The sequence below is a fragment of the Paecilomyces variotii genome, assembly GCF_004022145.1.
Source record: "Paecilomyces variotii strain CBS 101075 chromosome Unknown C8Q69scaffold_1, whole genome shotgun sequence".
NCBI lineage: Eukaryota > Fungi > Ascomycota > Eurotiomycetes > Eurotiales > Thermoascaceae > Paecilomyces > Paecilomyces variotii.
The window spans coordinates 364,017-382,246 of NW_021167140.1; the positions used below are offsets into that span (position 1 = coordinate 364,017).

The following is an 18,230-nucleotide window of genomic DNA, read 5'->3' on the forward strand; positions in this document are numbered from 1 at the left end:
TTTGTTCTATAATCCAGCACAGCGGTTACTGTGCACATCTGCCTTGTCACCGCCGGTTATTCACCGAACGCAACTTATTGAAGGACACCTACGACACGTACATTAGTAGAATAGCCTCCAAAAAACCGCCAGGTATAGAGTGTTATCAAACGCTGACCTGCAGACCCCCTTTTGGAGCCTGAGGTCGCGCCAAGACTCCTCCCGACGTCGAACCTCCGCGGATCGATATCCAACACCATCCCGCCGCAGCCTCAGCGCCTTCGCCTCCGTCACGTCGGGCCGTGCAACTTTCTGCTGCTCCATCGTCTGTTCCTAGTTGATACGCTTCTTTCATCCTTTCTCGAGACTCGACGGCGCTGAATCGGTCAATCGTCCGGCGGCGTCTTTATCCGATAAGAACAGGAGACCAACCCATCGCGAGAACCAACAGCTTTTTACAAAGCCGTCCACACCATGGACGGCTCTGGCGCTGCTACGGGCCAGCCCATTGTTCCCCCTCAGCAGCAGGCACAGCTGATTCGGACTGATCAAGTGCAGAAGCTGCCGCATCTCAACGATCAGCAGAAGGCCCAGCATGCGCAGCTGGTCCGCAACCTCTGGGAGATACTCAACAGCCGTGACCCGCAGAGTCCAGAGTATCAAAATGCGCAGCTGAAGCTCACGCAGCTATCGCAGAATCTGATGAAAGGCATGCGGCTCTTTCAGCAGAACCGCCAACAGCAGGCCCTGCAGCAGCAGCAGGCCCAAGCCGCCGCTGCAGCTCAGCAGGGCCAGCCAGTTCAACGCCCGCAAGCTGCGAATCCCCAGTCGTTCAACCAGCTTCTGCCTCAGATCCAGCAGAAGGTCAACACCTTACACTTCTTTCTTCCCCCGAACATCAGCAAGGAGCAGACGCAGACATGGCTGCCGGAGGCGAGGTTGAGATATGGAATCGCGCTGCAGAAGCAGGAGATCGGAAGGGCGCGTATGAATGAGCTGCGACAGCAGTTTGCGCAGCGACAGAGCGCGGGAAACGTGACGCAGGAGGAAATGCAGGAGTTCAAGAATCGACAGGTGGCGGCGGAGAAACTCTTTCGTGAAGGGAGTGACTTCCTCAACAAGTTCAAGGAACAGCAGGAAAGCTTCAAGACTCAGCAACAGAATCAAACTCAAACCCTCAACCGGCCTACAGTGCCAAATGCGCCAACTCAGGGACAGCCACAGCAGGCTGGCCCTGACCAGGCTCAAGCTGCTGCTGCTGCTGAAGCTCAAGCCCAGGCGCAGGCTCAGGCGCAAGCACAGGCTCAAGCCCAAGCTCAAGCCCAAGCCCAAGCACAAGCACAGGCGCAGGCGCAGGCACAGGCTCAAGCTCAGGCAGCTCAAGCTCAAGCTCGTCCAGCGAATGCTCCTGCTCAGATGCATCCAGGTCAGGCTCAGCCTCCAGCGGCGCACACAATCAACTCTGCTGTAACTGCCGCCCGCCATCAGGCCGGGCAGGCGGCGATGTCGCCTTCGACTTCCCAGCCTGGGCAGACACCGACATCGCAAGGCCAGGCGCAGACGGCGACACCTCAGCCAGGGCAGATGGGCGCGCAAGCTGGATTTCACCAAACACCAAGTCAGCCGGCGGAGAACACACCGACACCTGGGGGCGTTCCTCAGCAACCTCCAACCCAGCAAGGCCCGCCCCGTCCATTGTCACATAAAGCCGCCATGGCACAAGCCGCTCAAAACTACACCAACTATAACAACCAGCAGCAACAACAACAAAACGTTGCTCAGCCAGCTGCCAACACCCACGCGCATCCTCAGTACATTAATAACCGGCCTCCTGAGACCAACACTCGCAACGTCAACATGGCTATTCCGAAGAATCTGAATGTCCCTCCACCAGAGCCTGTCTCTATGGGTCCTGCTCGCCCTACCTTGTCCGGTGGACCCAGCCACGGCGCGATGGGCATGATGGGCCAGCCCGCCATCCAGAAGCACCCGGGATACGTTCTTGAGGGCGAGGGTCAGCGCGTTCTGAGCAAGAAGATGCTCGATACCCTGGTTCGTCAGGTCACTGGCGGTGGTGAAGGTGAAGGACTCACTCCTGACGCTGAAGAGGTAAGAATTTGATATCCCCCTGATGCGCTGTGGATATTAGCGAGGACATCATATTTTTTTTTTCCTTGTATCTTTAACTAACTCACCCTAGTTCGTTCTTCAAATGGCGGACGACTTTGTTGACGACGTGATCACCGCTGCTTGTCGCTTGGCCAAGCTTCGTCCCTCCTCCACCCTGGAGATTCGCGACATCCAACTGGTGCTCGAGCGCAACTACAACATGCGCATCTCTGGTTTCTCGACTGACGACCTGCGCACCGTGAAGAAGCCGCAACCGTCCCAGGGATGGATGCAAAAGATGTCCGCTGTCCAAGCCGCCAAGGTCACCCAGGGCAAGGTCGAGTGATTTGTTCCATGCGGTATCGACAAGCCTCGACATCTGCCTCCGCACAGCGGTCCACACTTGTGGTTTTCACGAAAAAAACAAAACAAAAACAACCTGTATCATTGGCGTTCTCAGGGAGGATCATCCGAAAGGGTTACAGCATGGAGTCTTGTCTTTATGTGGCGTCAGACGGCTATGTTGTGCTTAGTCCTTGGAGTTTCTGTTGTGGTGGGAAGATGGCGCTCATTATGGGAGTAGTATCAGGACGAGGATGTTCAAACAGCGAAAATAAATAATTCTCAGTCCAATCTTGCTACAATACTTTCTCACTTGCCTTTCTCTTGTAAATGATAATATCAAGATAATGGTAGCTTATCACCCTCTACATCGCCAACTCTTTTCTACAAAGATATTATCTCTAACCACACCACCATCAACCCTAACTTCCCATCATGATCCTTTCAAATCTCCTCATGTCTCCCGGTAAATAAACCAAAAACACACTCTTCATTTGAAGCTCACCATATCGTACGTAATACATCCCACTACCGCACCCAACTCAACTCAGCACAACACAACACACATAAAACAAAATCCTCATCTCAGATTTCACTCACTATTAAACTCAAGTTCCCAAATTTCCATAACCCGTATTATGTTTCACTCGTCAACTCGTCTTCTCTTTCGGAATAAGAAATCTCCCACAACATCGAAGTTAGATATTGGATGGAGTTCTATTATGAGTAACTGATTCTTATCTTCATTCTCATTCCTCGTTTTCGTGAGCGTATATCCAATTTCTGCTTTATGTCGTACCTTTGTTTTAGGAGGAGCAGTTTCGGCAAGATACTTCTCTCTACTCGCTCATGACTCGGATGTTGGACTTAACTTTTACTGTCGGGATGAGGGTAGTTGTATTATCTAGATTCACGGGACTGAGCATGCAAGGTATATACGTATCTTGAGATATCCAACATTATACTTCCATATCAATCATATCTACAGATCCTTCCTTCTAGTCAACTCTACACCTCTACCAGGACAAGCTGCATAATCGAATCGCATAATATTGGTATCATTTTAGTTAGCTGACCTTGCTATGTTCTATTTTCTTTCGACTGAATGGTTTGCGCTGAAAAGGGACACCCAATAAGGCACGTCTCGCGAACGCTTCAGATTCGAACAAAGGAGACGCAAAACAACCCGATGATGGAATCCACAGACGAAAAAAAAAAAAAAAAAAAAAAGACAATACCAAGAAAAGACAAGGAAAAGCGAGATGGAATTACATGAGAGACTCCGCGATGCAATATGTAGAACTTGTTATGTGATACAGTAGGAAAAAAGAAAAGAGATTGAAAGGAAAAAGACTGCTAGCAGGGGCTTTCCAAGCCGGTCTATAACGTGATCGGGTAGGGATCTCATACCCAAACTGGAGTAGACGAGAATCGTGGGAAAAAAAACAGGAAAAGAGAAGAAAAGAAAAAGGGAATATTTTGCTGTACGCCGTAGATTGCAACCGGCGGACGGGTATGTGGTCTCGATCCGGACATTCAAACGAGCCTTAAAAGAATGATTAACAGGCCGCTCAAATGCGCAACTGGGCGCTGGCCAAGCTCGAAAATCTCTTGATGACCGGTCACACTTTGTAAATGAAAGACGATAAGTAGGAGTAAAGAGATACAACAGATGCCAGAGAGCCAGAGAGTATAAGGCATGCAGACAAGGAGCGCCGATCGTGACAACATCAACCCGACGCCTAAGCCTGCTGAACGTTGCGAACGCAGTGCAACTGCACGGCTAACACAGCAGAGCGAATTAGGATATGCCACATCTGGATATGACATGAGCCAAAGCGGAAATGGTCTTTTGATGAAGGAATAAGCTTTATTGCCCAGGAAAGCTTTGTCGAGCAATGATTCAATGGCGCGAAATGATCGAGTCAAACAGGTCATTATGAGGGAACTCATCGTTCCGCTTGGAGTCGACCATTGGCATAGTCAGCCCCGTCGCCCTTTTCAGTCAAAGTGCCTCGCCGTCCACGCGGTAGGAAGCCATTTGCTTGGCCTTGCCCATCTTTTTCTGGCACGGGCGGGGGAACATCCACTTGGCTGCGCTCATGCTCATGCTGGCCGGCGCCCGCTTCGCCGTCTTCCTGGACAACGGGCAACGTCGATGGCCCGCCGGTACTCGATGCGTCCGTGGGATCTCGCATGGTGGTCAGAGTTCGTGTTTGCGGCTCTGGCCCATCTTTAACCGCCTGTTTCTCCGCTGCTCGCATCGTCCTTTCAACGGCCGGCTCATGGAAGCCTTGGCCTCGTGCTGGATCCACGTTAGGTTCGCCCGATGCGCGAGCCACGCTTTGCCGTTCCGCTTCTTCCTTGGACATGGTAATGCCCGTGATGAAGTTGATGAAACGCTCTCCATAACTCTCCGGTGGAACGGGCGATATTTGCGTCCTGTTATGCGAGAGACCTTTCCAGAAATTCTCTGCCTTCTTCACCATCCCGTACTACATGGAGTCAGTCTGCTGCACAGGTATCTAGGGGTCTAATCTGCAACTTACGTGAGTCAGACAGTCTATAATTCCAAGATAATAGATCTCATCCCCCGGCTGGCCATTCTCGTGGGTGGCTCTGAAACCACCGTCGTCGGAGTAGAAAACGAGATTCTTCCTCTCGTCGAGAATCTCATCCGGCATCCGCGCTGCAGTCTGTTCTAACGGTACAGGTCGTTCCCGCTGGAGTGTCATCCTCAGCTCTCGAGCTTTTCGCGCGCTCTCGAGCTTGGATGGTGTCCGCGTCAACATGCTATGGCTCTCATCATCATCGCGGTCGCCGCCAGGTTGGAAAACCTGTAATGTCTTATCACGGAGTTTCTCCTCGTTCCCCTTCTGCAGGTCATGAATCCCCACTAATAGCGAGTAATCCATGATCTTGAGTCTCTGTAGTAAGCGCACATCTCTCTTCAACTGGGCGATGAAGATTTCCTTCTTCATCGGGCCGCACTCAAGATGTCGATTTCTCCGGAGCCAGTTGAGGTCCTTCATTGTCGCCCTCGGATTCTTCTCCAGATCCTCCTCGCGCAAATCACGACCGATGGTCGAGCCCTTCAAATCGTACATCTGATGGATATCTCGATGTGGCGGGAAGAGGTTGTTCATGACGACGAAATGGATCTTTCGACCGTAGGCCATCTTGACCCGATGCAAGCCGTAGAACTGAGAGATTAAGGTATTAGGGTTGTTCATGATGTGGTGGTAATAGTCGCGGAGGATTCTCCGTAGCAACTTGTGCTCGGAGTGGTGTATCGTCTTGATGATGTACTTGTAGTCTCTGGAGAAGTAGAAGAAGCTCCCACTCTTGCCGGGGGAACCCAATTCCGAAAGAATGTATTTACTCGTGAGGGACATGAGATAGTCAGCAGGGTCGAGCTTGAACTGAGCTCGTAGCCGCCTAAACACCCAAGGTGCATAGTCTTTGAATTTGAAATCGTATTTGGCAGACGGTGTCAACTCGTTGCCAGTTCTGCTTGGGTTAGACTCGCGACCCAAAATGCTCACAAAAGGACTGCAACTTACATATCGAAGGAAAACTTCTGCTTCGCTTCAAAATCCGCATCTGTCAACTCCCGGTCCATCTTTGCATTTATCCGCGACACGGTGAACCGGATTCCCGTCAACATGTTGTACGCAGTCACCCAGTTCACATGGTTCTGGTCCACTTTCGTGCCCACAATCACCCGATCGTCATCTTCCTCCTCGCGACGCTTCTTCTTCGCTCTCTTCTGCTTGATAGCTTCCGCCCATCGCGCAGCATCCTCGTCTGGGGGCACTTCCTCGGCGGGGAGATCCGACTGGAGTGATCTCGTCGTCCGCCTGGCCAGGCTCATCGACGTCCTTCGCATACCTGCCGTGGGAGAAAAGCGACCGCTGGTGGTAGCCGTGTCCTCAGACACTTCCCTGCTGTTCCTGCGGCCAGTACTCGTTCGGGGAACCTGAAGGGTATGTCGATATGCGAGCCCTTGATTCGGGGCTGCTTGGCTATTGTCTGAGAGCGACGGTGCCGGCGGTGACGAATATCGATGGGCCGTTCCCGCTCGACTTCCCGGGGCCAGTCTGTCAGGCTCAAATGATGAGCGCCCAGGGTCCGGGGCAGAAGTCGACACGGGGATGGCCGTACTCTTGGGGTCGATCTCCTCAGAATATCGGTGGTAGTAGTCGCCATTAGCAGTCGGTTTGGAACCGGCCGATCGATAACTGGACGATTCTCCATTCACCTGCGGCGTGGCTGGCAGCTGTTTTGACGTTGAAGCGGTGCCATTCGGCATGTCCGTCGATCTCCTCGTGGTCTGTCCATCCAGCGTTGTTGACCCCCTTCTCGTCTCCTTGCTCTCGCGCACCGCACCACCCGCCAAGGAGTGCGTACTGCTATCCTTCGACTGGAGCAGGTCGCGATTATGGGACCCGATACTGGATCGGGGACCGTTCAGCGAATATGCGCTGCCATTCTTCAGATTGCTGAAAATCGGATGGGGATCGGATTGATTGGGGTCGAAGTGGCCCGAATCACCATTGGGGGTGTACAGGAAGGTATTCCCGACGGGGGCCTTGTCGTGGGATTTGCGATGCTGCTGATCGAACGGATGGGGGGGATTTGTCGTCGCGGTCGGGTATTGACTCTCACTCGCGGCGAAAGATGGCATGGTGACTCGGACGACGAACCAGGGTCAGTGAGTGACGTGAGGCCTGCGTGGGACCTCCAGTCTCAGGGACCTCAGAACCTCTCTCGAGCAGACGCCACAAACGAGACGATGGAAACAAGCAACCACAAAAGTATCCCAAGAATCTGGGGGAGGGAGGTTGTCCCAAACGAAAGAAGGGGGTTGGAGAGAGGAGATGCGGCGTGGTCGGGGATCGAGTTGGAAGCACCGAGCCGGGAGGGCCTGGCAAAGCGGTTCAGCGACCGATAAGCATGTTAGAGTTGACTGGGACTGCCAAGTAGGAACGACAGCAGATGAACGGCCAACAAGCAGATCGAGAGGCTGTCTGTGATCGTCGTTGTCGTCGGGGTATCAGGCTGAAAGGGGGAAAGTTGAATCAATTTCCTGACCGTTTCCACGATGGGGGGGGTTAAGAGAGGCGGGCAGGGGAAGACAAAGACAAAGACCAGATCAGATCAGACCAGACCAGACCAGACCAGACCAGACCAGACAAGGCAGGGCAGGGCACAGCACAACACACACAGAGAGGGAGAGAGAGAGAGTAGAAGAGAGAGAGAAGAGAGAAAAGACTCCGTCTCGCTCAGGGCCCGATTATTGATGGGGGGAACAATAATTCTGGCAAAAGGTTGGAGTAAACTTGCGCCAAGCAGGCGGCCCCGGTCGCTCACGCCTTCGCTCCACCAGCCGTACAACACAACGGATTGGCAACCCGGTTGATTGTCCGTCTGGATGGGCTTATTTGGCAGTGGTTAATAATATGAATTAATTGGAGTCTTTTTGTTCTTGGCTGGTTCGTGGTTCTGGTGACTGTGACGTATCCGGTTCCCCTGTTGATTGTTGATTTGTCCGCAGAGCCCGTCGGGAATAATGGACGAAGTGTCAGAACCAGGGGCAGATGCTTAACTAAGTTAACTGTTTCATATATTCATATTTTATTATTATTATTATCTTGATATGGCGGACGGTTGGACAAGTGGAATATCTAGAGCGATATCAGATTGAGCATCGAACTCTAATCCTAATATCTCAGCTACATTATCATGAATATAATAACTAAAATCGATTTACAGTACTACTGCTAGAGTACCATACTGTTGACTACCTAGGTAGTCAGTAGTAGTCACTGCTATACCATACTCGACTAACTAGCTAGTTATAACTAATAACTATGTACTCTACTGGAATAGTAATCCTCCATCCTCCATTACGAGCCCGTTGCCCTCCGGGACCGGCTTCTGGGCCTTCCGGGCGTCTTGTACGGAGTAGTCTTCGATCTGTTCTCCTCTAGCTGATTATGGGTCCGTTCAGTTCTATCTGGTTAGTCTAGTTGAATCTAGTCAGTCCAGACTCCAGGCACGGCGGGATACAAGCTGGGTGCGTTACGTGTTGCGCCCCCCGTCACGTGGAGGATGGGTCATCAGGGTCAATACCAGAACATCATCAGAAATATAACCAGCGTTGAGTAATTATATTCCAGGAGAATTCAAGTGCTGCTAGAATAATTTATCTGGTGCAGTTTATTAGTTGATAACCATTAACGCAACTAGAGTATCTACTCGAATTATGCAGTGTTGCTGTCGCGACCTGGTAATAATAATTGACACTCCACATCCCAGGGATATATAAATAGTTAACACACACACCCCGGAGTAGTGGAGACCAAATGTATATCATTATGCGAACTTCCTGACAGGGCAACACCCTTCCATTCTCCCCCCATCTTATACAATCGCTAATCCTTTATACTCACGAACCATACCCTGCTGATCAATGCGGCAATTTCCTGGTCACGTCATACCTGCCTCGACCTGGTTAGAAGGTCGGAGGCCCTCTATCTGATCGTAGTGGAAGATAAACTAGACCACCCAGAACTGCGCAGCGACGACGATAAAGTAACCCGTAACTGACAAGTACAGAGTTATGGTACAGTACAAACACCCTCAGCCATTATTCAGATACATGAACTCACGGGAACGGCCAAAGTTCGGCCTCCACCAACGACGAGATCTACACTACACCAACCCCCTACTATTTCTGGGTTGATAGTCATACTTACCTGCAATTCTCGATACTCACTACTGAATCAAAAAAAAAAAAAACACTCTACTGGAACTTAAGAAGAGAACAAAATTGAACGGAAAAAAGAGAGAATTCCCATTTCGCATCCTACAGCTTCTGCTCCAGAGAGAGTACCAAGCTGACCAACACAATAGACATGTCCCGTTGCAAGACCCACCACATGACGCCGCCCATACCAACTTTGTCAAAAAACACAAACTAATCACACTGACATCCCAGAAGTAGCCGCAGCATTATAATAAGCACGAGAGAAAAAAAAAGAAAAAGAACAAGGACCAAAAAAAAAGTTACAAGCCGAAGGAGACAGCAGCAAAACACGCCGCGGACGAGACATTAAAACCAAGTCAAATCAAAGACACATCATGAACGACGGTGGCATCTTCATGCCTCCTTCTTCTCGGTCGATGCGGCCTTCTTCCTGGGCGCAGCCTTCTGAGCCGCGGGCTTAGCAGTCGTCTTCGTGACGCGGCCGGACTTGGTCTTGCCAAGCACCTTGGGCTGCTCAACAACGGCGGGAGCCTACTTCGATGTCAGTTAGTGATCCAAAACGGCGTGGGTATCGCAATGGCAACATACCGCGGTAGAAGCCTTGCGAGGCTTAGCAGTGTTGGCCTTGGGCTTCGCGGCAGCCTTCTTCGGTGCACCGGCCTTCTTGGTCGTCGACTTGGCAGGCTTCTCGGCCTTCTCAGTCTTCTCGGTCTTCTCAGTCTTCTTGGTGCTGGCCTTCTTAGCAGCAGGCTTGGCGGCAGTCGCCTTCTGGCCATGCATGAGCAAATGTTCAAATACTGAGAATAGAGAAGAAGTAACTCACCTTGGCAGCAGGCTTAGGAGCAGGCTTGGCGGGCTCCTTCTTGGCCAGCTTCACGGGGCCAGAGGGACCTGCGGGTGGTCGCATCAGCATCGTGGATCGGAATGAAGAATGCGAATCGCAGGGGAGACGCGTAATGGCGCACTGAAGAATACAGTTGCAAGGACATTGAGATGCCTCAGATGGCGCGAAAAAAAAAGACGAAGAAAGCGAGATACGTACCCTTGGGCTGGGTGAACTCGCCCTTCTCAACACCGACCTTGATGGCCTTGTTGAACTGGGCGTCGAACGCGGCCTGCGACGTGATGTTGATCTTGTTGTTGTTCTGCACATACTTCTTGATAGATTGACGGCTATCAAGCAAAACAAGACGTGACGTTAGTCTCGAAAATCGACACAAAAAAGCGCGCGTCCGGATGATGAACGGATTGGACGGGACTCGCGACCGGCACACCAGATACGGAGAGAAATCTTACCTGCTACCGTTGCGCTCTTTGAGCTGAATCAAAGAAAAAAAAAAATTAGCCAAGAGAAGCGACAAGATGACGCGACCAACGGCACGACGCTGGATAGACTCTGAAGCAGGGCATGTCCCATTCCGGGAGTCGAGCTTGAGCTAGTACCCGGCGCCGACCGTGAGAAGTCGCTTAGGCGCGAAGCTGATTAACTTACGCTGAGGATAGCATCCTTGATCATATCTATATGGATCGAATCAGCGCTGATTCGCGATCGAAACGATACCAGCATCGCCGCGACGCGACGTTGTGATGCAGAAAGATCAGGAGATACGTACCTCTGTAGGAAGAGTGGGTGGCGCCCGACGTCTTCTTGGACGCGCCGGTGGAAGCCTTCTTGGGCGGCATTGTGAATTAGATTTGAGCTGGGGTTAATAGATAAGAAGAGCGACTGTTGAAGATCGATAACAGATGTCGAGATCGAAGAGGATCGGTGGAGTTGTTGGATGGCAGAAGCAAAAGGTCAGTCTGAAGACGGAAGGGGAGGGCCAGGACCGCGGGGCAGCGCGATTTATAGGGCAGCGGGTGTTGACACAGGATCACTCACACCCGTCAGTTTCCAACAGAGCACGCGCCGGACCCCGGGGCCCCCCTCAACAGTTCGGTCGTGGCTCGTTAGATTAGACAGAAAATGGGAATGAATGATATTGTCCGTGCTTCTTCCCCTGGTTCACGTTCTGTTTTTCCTTTTCCGTATTCGCAACTGCTATCCAGTTACGCGTTCCTCTTAACCTACGCTGTGAGCTATAGCTCCTCTACTTAGTCCATGCTCCCGCCTCGAGCCATCCAACACACACCATCCGTCCACATTCCCATTGATTATAATATTCTTCACAATTAATCCATTGGCAGATTAACCTACCATTTATCTAATACCACGAATCATACTCAATCTTCACCGCGCAGCGTACAGTTTCAACCTTGTCAACAGCCCATCCGAAGCCAGCCCATCTTTCTCACTCTGCCAACTCATCAGGGGGCCAGCACTTTAGTTGCCATTCCCCCTTCGAAACGGAGTCTAAAAAAATCCAGTTTCATCTTTCCAGAGGCAGACGTCCATTTTTCTCTTTTTTTTTCCGTGTGTGTATGCCTACGGAGGACGAGAGGGAAGGATTTGGATCACTGCCTGGTTTTCTATCTTTTTCCCCATCCATGGATCCATAGATACATATCCGCGTGACCCCCCATCCCGTAGTATTTCGAAAAGAAAGCAGCTGATTCGATCTTCGCTTAACTTTGTACTTTATTATTCTTCTGGATCCAGAAGATCATGAGTAAGTAGATAAGTAAGTATATTTATTCGTTCGGGTGGCTGTGTGGAGCTTTCATGATCGTTGTCGTGTCATGTGGCAGGCTATATATATTTATTTAACTACTCCTATCTACTTTTACTCAACTCTGGAGCAACTTCGCTCCCATTTCCCATTACACGCGGAAACAATCCTCATTGGACAGAAAGGGAAAAAGATAATGAGCTAGAATGAGAAATTGACAGGTCAACTGAGGGATAATAATAATCAAGCTAAGTGCCTCTGGGAGTCTGGGAGGAATGCTTGGCTACTTATCTCTCTTCCCTACTTACCGAGTACGTAGTAACTATTACATACATCGTAGAGTTACAATTCCAAGTCTGTGCTTTACTTGCTTGTTTCATGCAGGATTAAAAGCATTTATACCTGCAGAGTTGGATGGACTTAAATGACAAGGAAAGGAGCTACTCTAGGTAAATAAGCGGAGCCAGCCAGCTATGTTGCGTGCTGCGCGTCGTGACTCGTGACTCGTGAAAAAGTGAGAAGGGCAGAGAGGTATATCAGCAGTGAAGTAAAATAGAGTATGAATTACTCAGTAGTTAGATGGTGCTAGCTATTTCAACATCAACCGCCAACGCATACTTAAGAGGGCTGAGCGCGCTGATTTGGTAGCGTGTAAGTAATCACCTCCCTTCTATCGAGTCGATTTCTTTGACCTTTAAACAATTTGATTTATCGATAACGTAACTGGGCGATAACTAACTAGAGACTTGATTTTAGCTTGGGGCGAAGAGCAGCTCCGGGGGGCTGGACCGCTTCTGGTGCAGAAAAGGTGATCTGATCTGATCTGATCGTGCTTCCCTCCGAATCCTCAAATCAAGCATCACATCATCGATCTAGTAAATCATCGCTGATTTCCACGCCCTTGGGTTGCATATTATGTCCCAGACACGAATATCGAGTCCATTACGATATGTTTGTATTATCTTAGATCGATTTGGATCTCCTAATATGTATTTCATTTCGTGATCCGTAGTTCTAGAATTTCTGTGGAGACTTCATTGGGGAAGGGAAGTATATGGATGCTTTCGATGCATGACAGGTTCGGTTGCTGCCACTTTTGAATATGGATACTCCACCACGATCGAGGGCAGCATGAAGCCTATTTCCTGATGAAATCGATACTGGAGAATTTCGTAAAGGGGATTACATGAGGTATAATTCTTTATGTGCTATAAGATCACGCCTCGAGTTGCTGATTAGTGCCGAATATGGTTGCTGATCCTAGACGCAAATCAAGTCCGGGGCCTTTAATTTTTTGCAGGAGGGCTCATTTGAACAGTATAGGATGAATTAAATATCGACTCTGTGTACATTTTCCATCGTGTAGAGAATAAGTTGCACATGCTCTGCATGTCCACTACGACGCGCAGCTGTCGGATCCGATCCGCAAGCGTCGTTCTCTAGCTCAAACGAAAATCATCCGACCGCACGCAATTAAACAGAACGCCAGTCCCAACCGCTATGCATCAAACCTATATGGCAAATTTTGGCCATCGTATTTTTTTTTTTGGTTTGGCTTTTATCGCCCCGTTGGTATCATCTTTGGTCTTTTGTAGTTGGAAATCTTGCCAACAGCTTAAGCTGTGCCTCGAGGCTTGGCCTTGGCCTCCCTCTTAGCCTTGGCTTCTTCCTTCTTGCGCTTCTTCTGCTCCTCGAGCTTTTCCTCGTGTTTGCGCTTCAGGTTTGCCTTTTCCTCATCTGTTCGAGCAACGGGCTTAAAGAAACCCTCCAGACGTGACTGTTGTGCCGTCTTCAGATTCTTCTGCAGCTTAGCGGCGGCGTTGCGGACCCGGTCTTCGCTGAAGCCCTTGTCCTTCACTAGGAAGTCGACCAGACCCTCAACATCCGGGTTTTCCCATTTGAAATCGCAGTCTGGATGATCGGCGGGCCGCACGTCCGGGTGAAGGAAGAGTTCCCGCGCGTCCTGATAAGGCCAGTGCTCGGGAACGACATACTTCTTCTTGGGGTCCTTCTCGAAACTCTCGAGGACCTTCTCTAGGCTGCCATGCTCCCGAATCAACTTCAGCGCCGTGTTTGGCCCTACTTTCGGGATAGGTTCCAAATAATCACAACCGAGCAAGATACAGAGATCGACGAACTGTGCAAACAACGTCAGCGCCTGCGGATTACGGCTGCGTAACGCAAAGCTTACCTGCTCCCGGGACATATCCATGCCCTCGAGCACGCGCGATAGATGGATCTCCTGGATGGGCTCCTTTCTCTGTTCACTGAAAGTAAGATGTCGCAGTAAGATTGGCGCTTCAAAGCACAGAGTATCCATATCCTCAGATGCAGCCGCGTAGACCTTTCCCGCTCGCGCTAGGACCGCACATTGCGCCTCTGCTTCAGTCGGAGCATCGATGTAAGGGACACCCATGAGCTTCAATAGCTTTTTGCACTCTGCATTGTGCTCCCTCGTGACACGGACTGTCCGTCTCGAGAACTTCTCGATATCCTCAGCCGTACCGGTTTCTTTGGCTTCTTCATGGGCTTCCGTGGCTTCGGCCTTGCGCGCGGTGCGCTTCGCCAGTTCTCCCGACTTGAGTTTGGGCGGCGCGCCATCGAAGACATAAAGTGGCTTGATGCCATTATCGACCATCCGGAGAGTGCGGTAGAACATGCCCATCAGATGCGACGTCGTCTCGCCGGTATCGCTCATGAGCTGCTGGCCATCTGAGCGGACAGCGATGAGGAAACTGTAGATACTCATCGACCTGCTCCCAGTTAGTATATAGGATGCCAATTGTGAGTTGTTTCCGGTCGTTTAACACATACGCATCCTACGAGTCGCGGATCTGTTAGCCAGATATTTACCCAACAAAGCTTCAAAAGACATAACTTACAATTGCGACCTTCCGGCCGAAATGATTCTTGATTTCACCTGCCTTGATGGCATCTGGCGCGTTCTCCGCGATGACTTGGTAAAGATCTGGCGGCTCGTGTTAGCGTCTTCTGACCTCATCAGCAAACCAGTGGTGGTTTGCGACTCAGGTGGAATGATGCTTGCGGTGAAGAGAGAGAGAGAGAGTTCATACGTTTGATACCCATCTTGCCCAACCTGGAAGAATCCCACGATTGCTCAGTCTAGGTTGTAGAAGACCCAATGTGGACGGAACAGATGAGGATGGGTTGGTCGAGACGCGCTCCCAGCTCGAGACCTCACGTCGTCGCGCGCATCCAGGCAGCGTCTATTAAACCCGAAGCGGACTAGCGCCAGACGCGATCAACACGTGATGTTCTCCGCGAGCAGCTAGACAGTAGACTAGACTAACTAACATATTTCTACTCCATATTATTTTAGAGCCGGCTTGCCAAGGCTGCGGCTTCACCCCGCTCCATGCCGCTAAGCTTCAGGTCTGGCTCTCTGGTCGGGACAATATGAGTCTGCTCTCTTGAGCCTCTCCGGGCTGGTCACGACCCCGCTCCTCTCTTGCAGTGCAAACCGATGTGGATTGTGGCCCTGCAGCAGCGGGGGACGAGCTCTTGACCATCATGAAGCGCAGTCGCATCCAGTTCGAGCACAATGGAGGAGATACCTCGTCCGCCTCTCCTACGAATGGTACCTCTCGTTCAATGTCGGTACATGTTCCGAAGATTTCGCGCAAGATTCGTGCCTGTACGGAATGTAAACGCCATAAAGTTCGATGTGACATGAAAGCCAATGATGCCATATGCCAGAGATGTCAGCGCATGGGGCTAGAATGCGTGGTCAATAAGAGTCTACAGACGCTTCTCGATGATGAGGCAGAGTAAGTCGGCTGGACCTTGTTGGAGTGATATATAGCCGATTGGACGAATGTTATCTGACGTATATTGCTTGGTGCAGGTGGAAGACGATGATCGAACTGGCCATGACAGATCTGCTGAGGAAAGCGCAATTACCAGAATTATCATACTATCAGGCCGGTGGAGGGACCACGCAGGATCCCTCCAGGTCGAGAGACCGGAAGTTATCAACAGTATCGCCTAGAGATGGTGGAGCGTCCTACCCGACCCACGAGGGGACCGACTCTGTTGGCACAAGTGTGGATGAAGCCCAGCAGCAAGGTTTCTCAAGTTCACGAGGACAGCCGCGATACTCCCCCGATCGGGAAGAAACAGGAGCATCATCGCTAGTAACTGCACCTATGGGGAGCCTTTTTGAAGTAACCCAGTTGAGCCGTCCTCGGGCGAACTCCCCGGGATGTCAATATGCGCCGGACCGCGCACTCGTTACAGATTTCATATCGCGTGGAGTGGTTGATCTGGCAGAAGCTGAGGAGCTGTTTTACTATTTCGATAGGTTATTGAATCACTATCTGTGGGATGGCATCGCTATGCCTCACAAAGACCTTACCTCGGCCCGAAGATCTTCGTCATTGCTCTCAGCTGCCATCCTCACAGTCACAGCTCTCCATATCCCCAACAAAGAACGAACCTTTGACACATGCTACACCGAGTTTGCGAAGTTGGCATCGGATTCGATGCTTAGCAGGCATCATACATTTGACGACCTTCGCGCATTGTGCATTGGAGCATTTTGGCTATCAGACGTCAGCTGGAAACTCTCCGGCTACGCTGTGCGGATTGCTACAGAGCGCAACTTGCATCAGTGCTACCGCAAGGCAGTGCAAGGATCTCCAGAACACCGAGAACAGGCCGGTCTGTGGTATCTTCTCTATGTAAGGATTGTGGGAAAGCTATCATGATGTGCGGTACCATGGATGCTGATTCGTACCAGGTTCTCGAGCATCACTTTTCAATTGCTTACGGACGGCCACCGATTATACATGAAGATTCTACCATCACTAACCATGATACATTTACCCGTTCCCCGACAGCTACCCAGTCTGATATGCGCCTGCATAGCCAGGTTGCCCTGTTTATTGTACTAACTCGAATATATCATGCATTTGGCCCTGACGTTGAACTCGAGGTTGCGGAGGAAGACCTGCCAAAAATCGAGAAATTCGATGCTGACTTGGAGAACTGGCGAGCAACATGGCTGCCACGTCTCGGTACGTTCAGTCATCTATTTGGATTGGATATGTTCTAATTCAGCAATAGGCGACAGTCCATATGTTGGTGCATATCCCCACAAGGCTGTATACTTGCACTACCATTTCTCCCGTCTTACATTGAATTCGCTCGCCTTGCGCACTTACCAAGCTTCGACATCCACACGGAGGATGTCCTCAGAACGTAAGAAGCACGCAAACATTGCCATCAGCTCTGCAATATCAACGCTCAACGTTGTTCTGGATGAGCCGGACATTCAGAGATCTCTAGTCGGCGTTCCTCTATATTTGCATAGTATGATCACATTTGCTGCTGTTTTCCTCTTGAAGATCGCTGTCAAAGGCTGTTCAGCCAGCATCCCTGGGTGTCCTGGCCAGCAGAACTCCATTGCGTCTGCTGGCCTGCTCATCGATGTCCCATACGTTGAGAGCCTTGTTGAGCGGACCGTGAACATGATGATATCCTGCAGTGAACGTGCAAGCGAGCGCCATGTTAGTCACCATATAGCCCGAGGGTTGGGGAAGATGCTCTCTGGATTCCGGGAATGGGATAAACGGGACCCCGGTCACCGGCAGCGCAAACAGCTGTCCTGGTCTCAGGAATCACCGTCGCTTTTCAAACCAGTGGCTATACCTGAGATCCAGACACTTGGAGAACGTGGAACCATCCTTACCCATCCCTCGCCACTATTGGGAGTTGCTCCTCTTTCGGCCGAACGAACCAATGGCTCTCAAACAGCTCCGTTGGGTGGCCACCAAGGTGGTCTATCCGAGGGCTCTCAAGATCCCATGATGGCTGACCTCTGGGGATTCGACGAAGAATACTTCCCCACCGGGGTGTTTGATTTCCTACAGTCGCAGATGCCCGCATGAGGCATCAAACGTCTCCTCACCTAACTACCGTGAACAACACCGACTCAAATAATATATATATATATCATGGTTCTGTGGATTCCATTGCACATTGAGCTCACGCAACAGTGCTGAAATCCTCTCTTTTCGTCTGAAATGTAGAAGGTATGCATGCAGAGTTAGCATTGTTTCAACGCAGGGCTGGACGAACGTAACTAATCGAGAGAAGGACGCGTATGCTGGAGCATATCGAACAACTCGATTATCTATCCGATCAACCTGCGGCAATTGGATTACGGACTCAACTCGAATCGTCCGCAAAGGTCCTCCCCGTTAGGCACGGACCTCGATGGGTCTGTCGCACAGATCTGCATCATGTGTTTCTCACATATGTCGCTATTGACGGAACAGATCCGAAGGAACCTTTGTATGCTGATGATAGATCTAAGAGTGGCTGCTGTCATCTTCACGATACTATACAGTATCTACAACTTACCGAATCGCAGGCCCTTCGAATGCTGCTTTGGCACT

The 18,230-nt window shown here is 50.7% G+C and overlaps 5 protein-coding genes across 5 annotated transcripts; 2 read left to right on the top strand and 3 right to left on the bottom strand.

Annotated features, from left to right (window-relative positions):
- Positions 1-453: 453 nt before the first annotated feature.
- On the top strand, positions 454-2,434 carry C8Q69DRAFT_440057 (putative transcription initiation factor TFIID subunit 12; the record flags this gene model as incomplete). Its single annotated transcript, XM_028628616.1, has 2 exons — positions 454-2,088; positions 2,180-2,434. The coding sequence occupies 2 exons, from the start codon at positions 454-456 to the stop codon at positions 2,432-2,434; spliced, it is 1,890 nt and encodes a 629-aa protein (XP_028488584.1).
- Positions 2,435-4,338: 1,904 nt separating this feature from the next.
- C8Q69DRAFT_4969 (phosphatidylinositol-4-phosphate 5-kinase its3) lies at positions 4,339-7,213 on the bottom strand. The gene is made up of 3 exons (XM_028632273.1): positions 5,994-7,213; positions 4,980-5,940; positions 4,339-4,925 (listed from the first exon to the last, which is right to left on the bottom strand). The coding sequence occupies exons 1-3, from the start codon at positions 7,115-7,117 to the stop codon at positions 4,380-4,382; spliced, it is 2,631 nt and encodes an 876-aa protein (XP_028488585.1). The 5' UTR covers positions 7,118-7,213; the 3' UTR covers positions 4,339-4,379.
- Positions 7,214-9,220: 2,007 nt separating this feature from the next.
- C8Q69DRAFT_449226 (histone H1) lies at positions 9,221-11,176 on the bottom strand. Its single transcript, XM_028629346.1, has 7 exons — positions 10,816-11,176; positions 10,695-10,720; positions 10,499-10,521; positions 10,245-10,375; positions 10,026-10,093; positions 9,791-9,970; positions 9,221-9,733 (listed from the first exon to the last, which is right to left on the bottom strand). Exons 1-7 carry the CDS (start codon positions 10,883-10,885, stop codon positions 9,596-9,598), a joined length of 636 nt encoding a protein of 211 aa, XP_028488586.1. The 5' UTR covers positions 10,886-11,176; the 3' UTR covers positions 9,221-9,595.
- A 1,795-nt stretch (positions 11,177-12,971) lies between these two features.
- C8Q69DRAFT_449231 (flap endonuclease 1) lies at positions 12,972-15,033 on the bottom strand. Its single transcript, XM_028629348.1, has 5 exons — positions 14,886-15,033; positions 14,694-14,779; positions 14,626-14,630; positions 14,003-14,564; positions 12,972-13,948 (listed from the first exon to the last, which is right to left on the bottom strand). Exons 1-5 carry the CDS (start codon positions 14,896-14,898, stop codon positions 13,427-13,429), a joined length of 1,188 nt encoding a protein of 395 aa, XP_028488587.1. The 5' UTR covers positions 14,899-15,033; the 3' UTR covers positions 12,972-13,426.
- A 123-nt stretch (positions 15,034-15,156) lies between these two features.
- On the top strand, positions 15,157-17,831 carry C8Q69DRAFT_5169 (hypothetical protein). Its single transcript, XM_028633402.1, has 4 exons — positions 15,157-15,599; positions 15,677-16,511; positions 16,571-16,847; positions 16,897-17,831. The coding sequence occupies exons 1-4, from the start codon at positions 15,343-15,345 to the stop codon at positions 17,718-17,720; spliced, it is 2,193 nt and encodes a 730-aa protein (XP_028488588.1). The 5' UTR covers positions 15,157-15,342; the 3' UTR covers positions 17,721-17,831.
- The last annotated feature ends 399 nt before the right edge of the window (positions 17,832-18,230 follow it).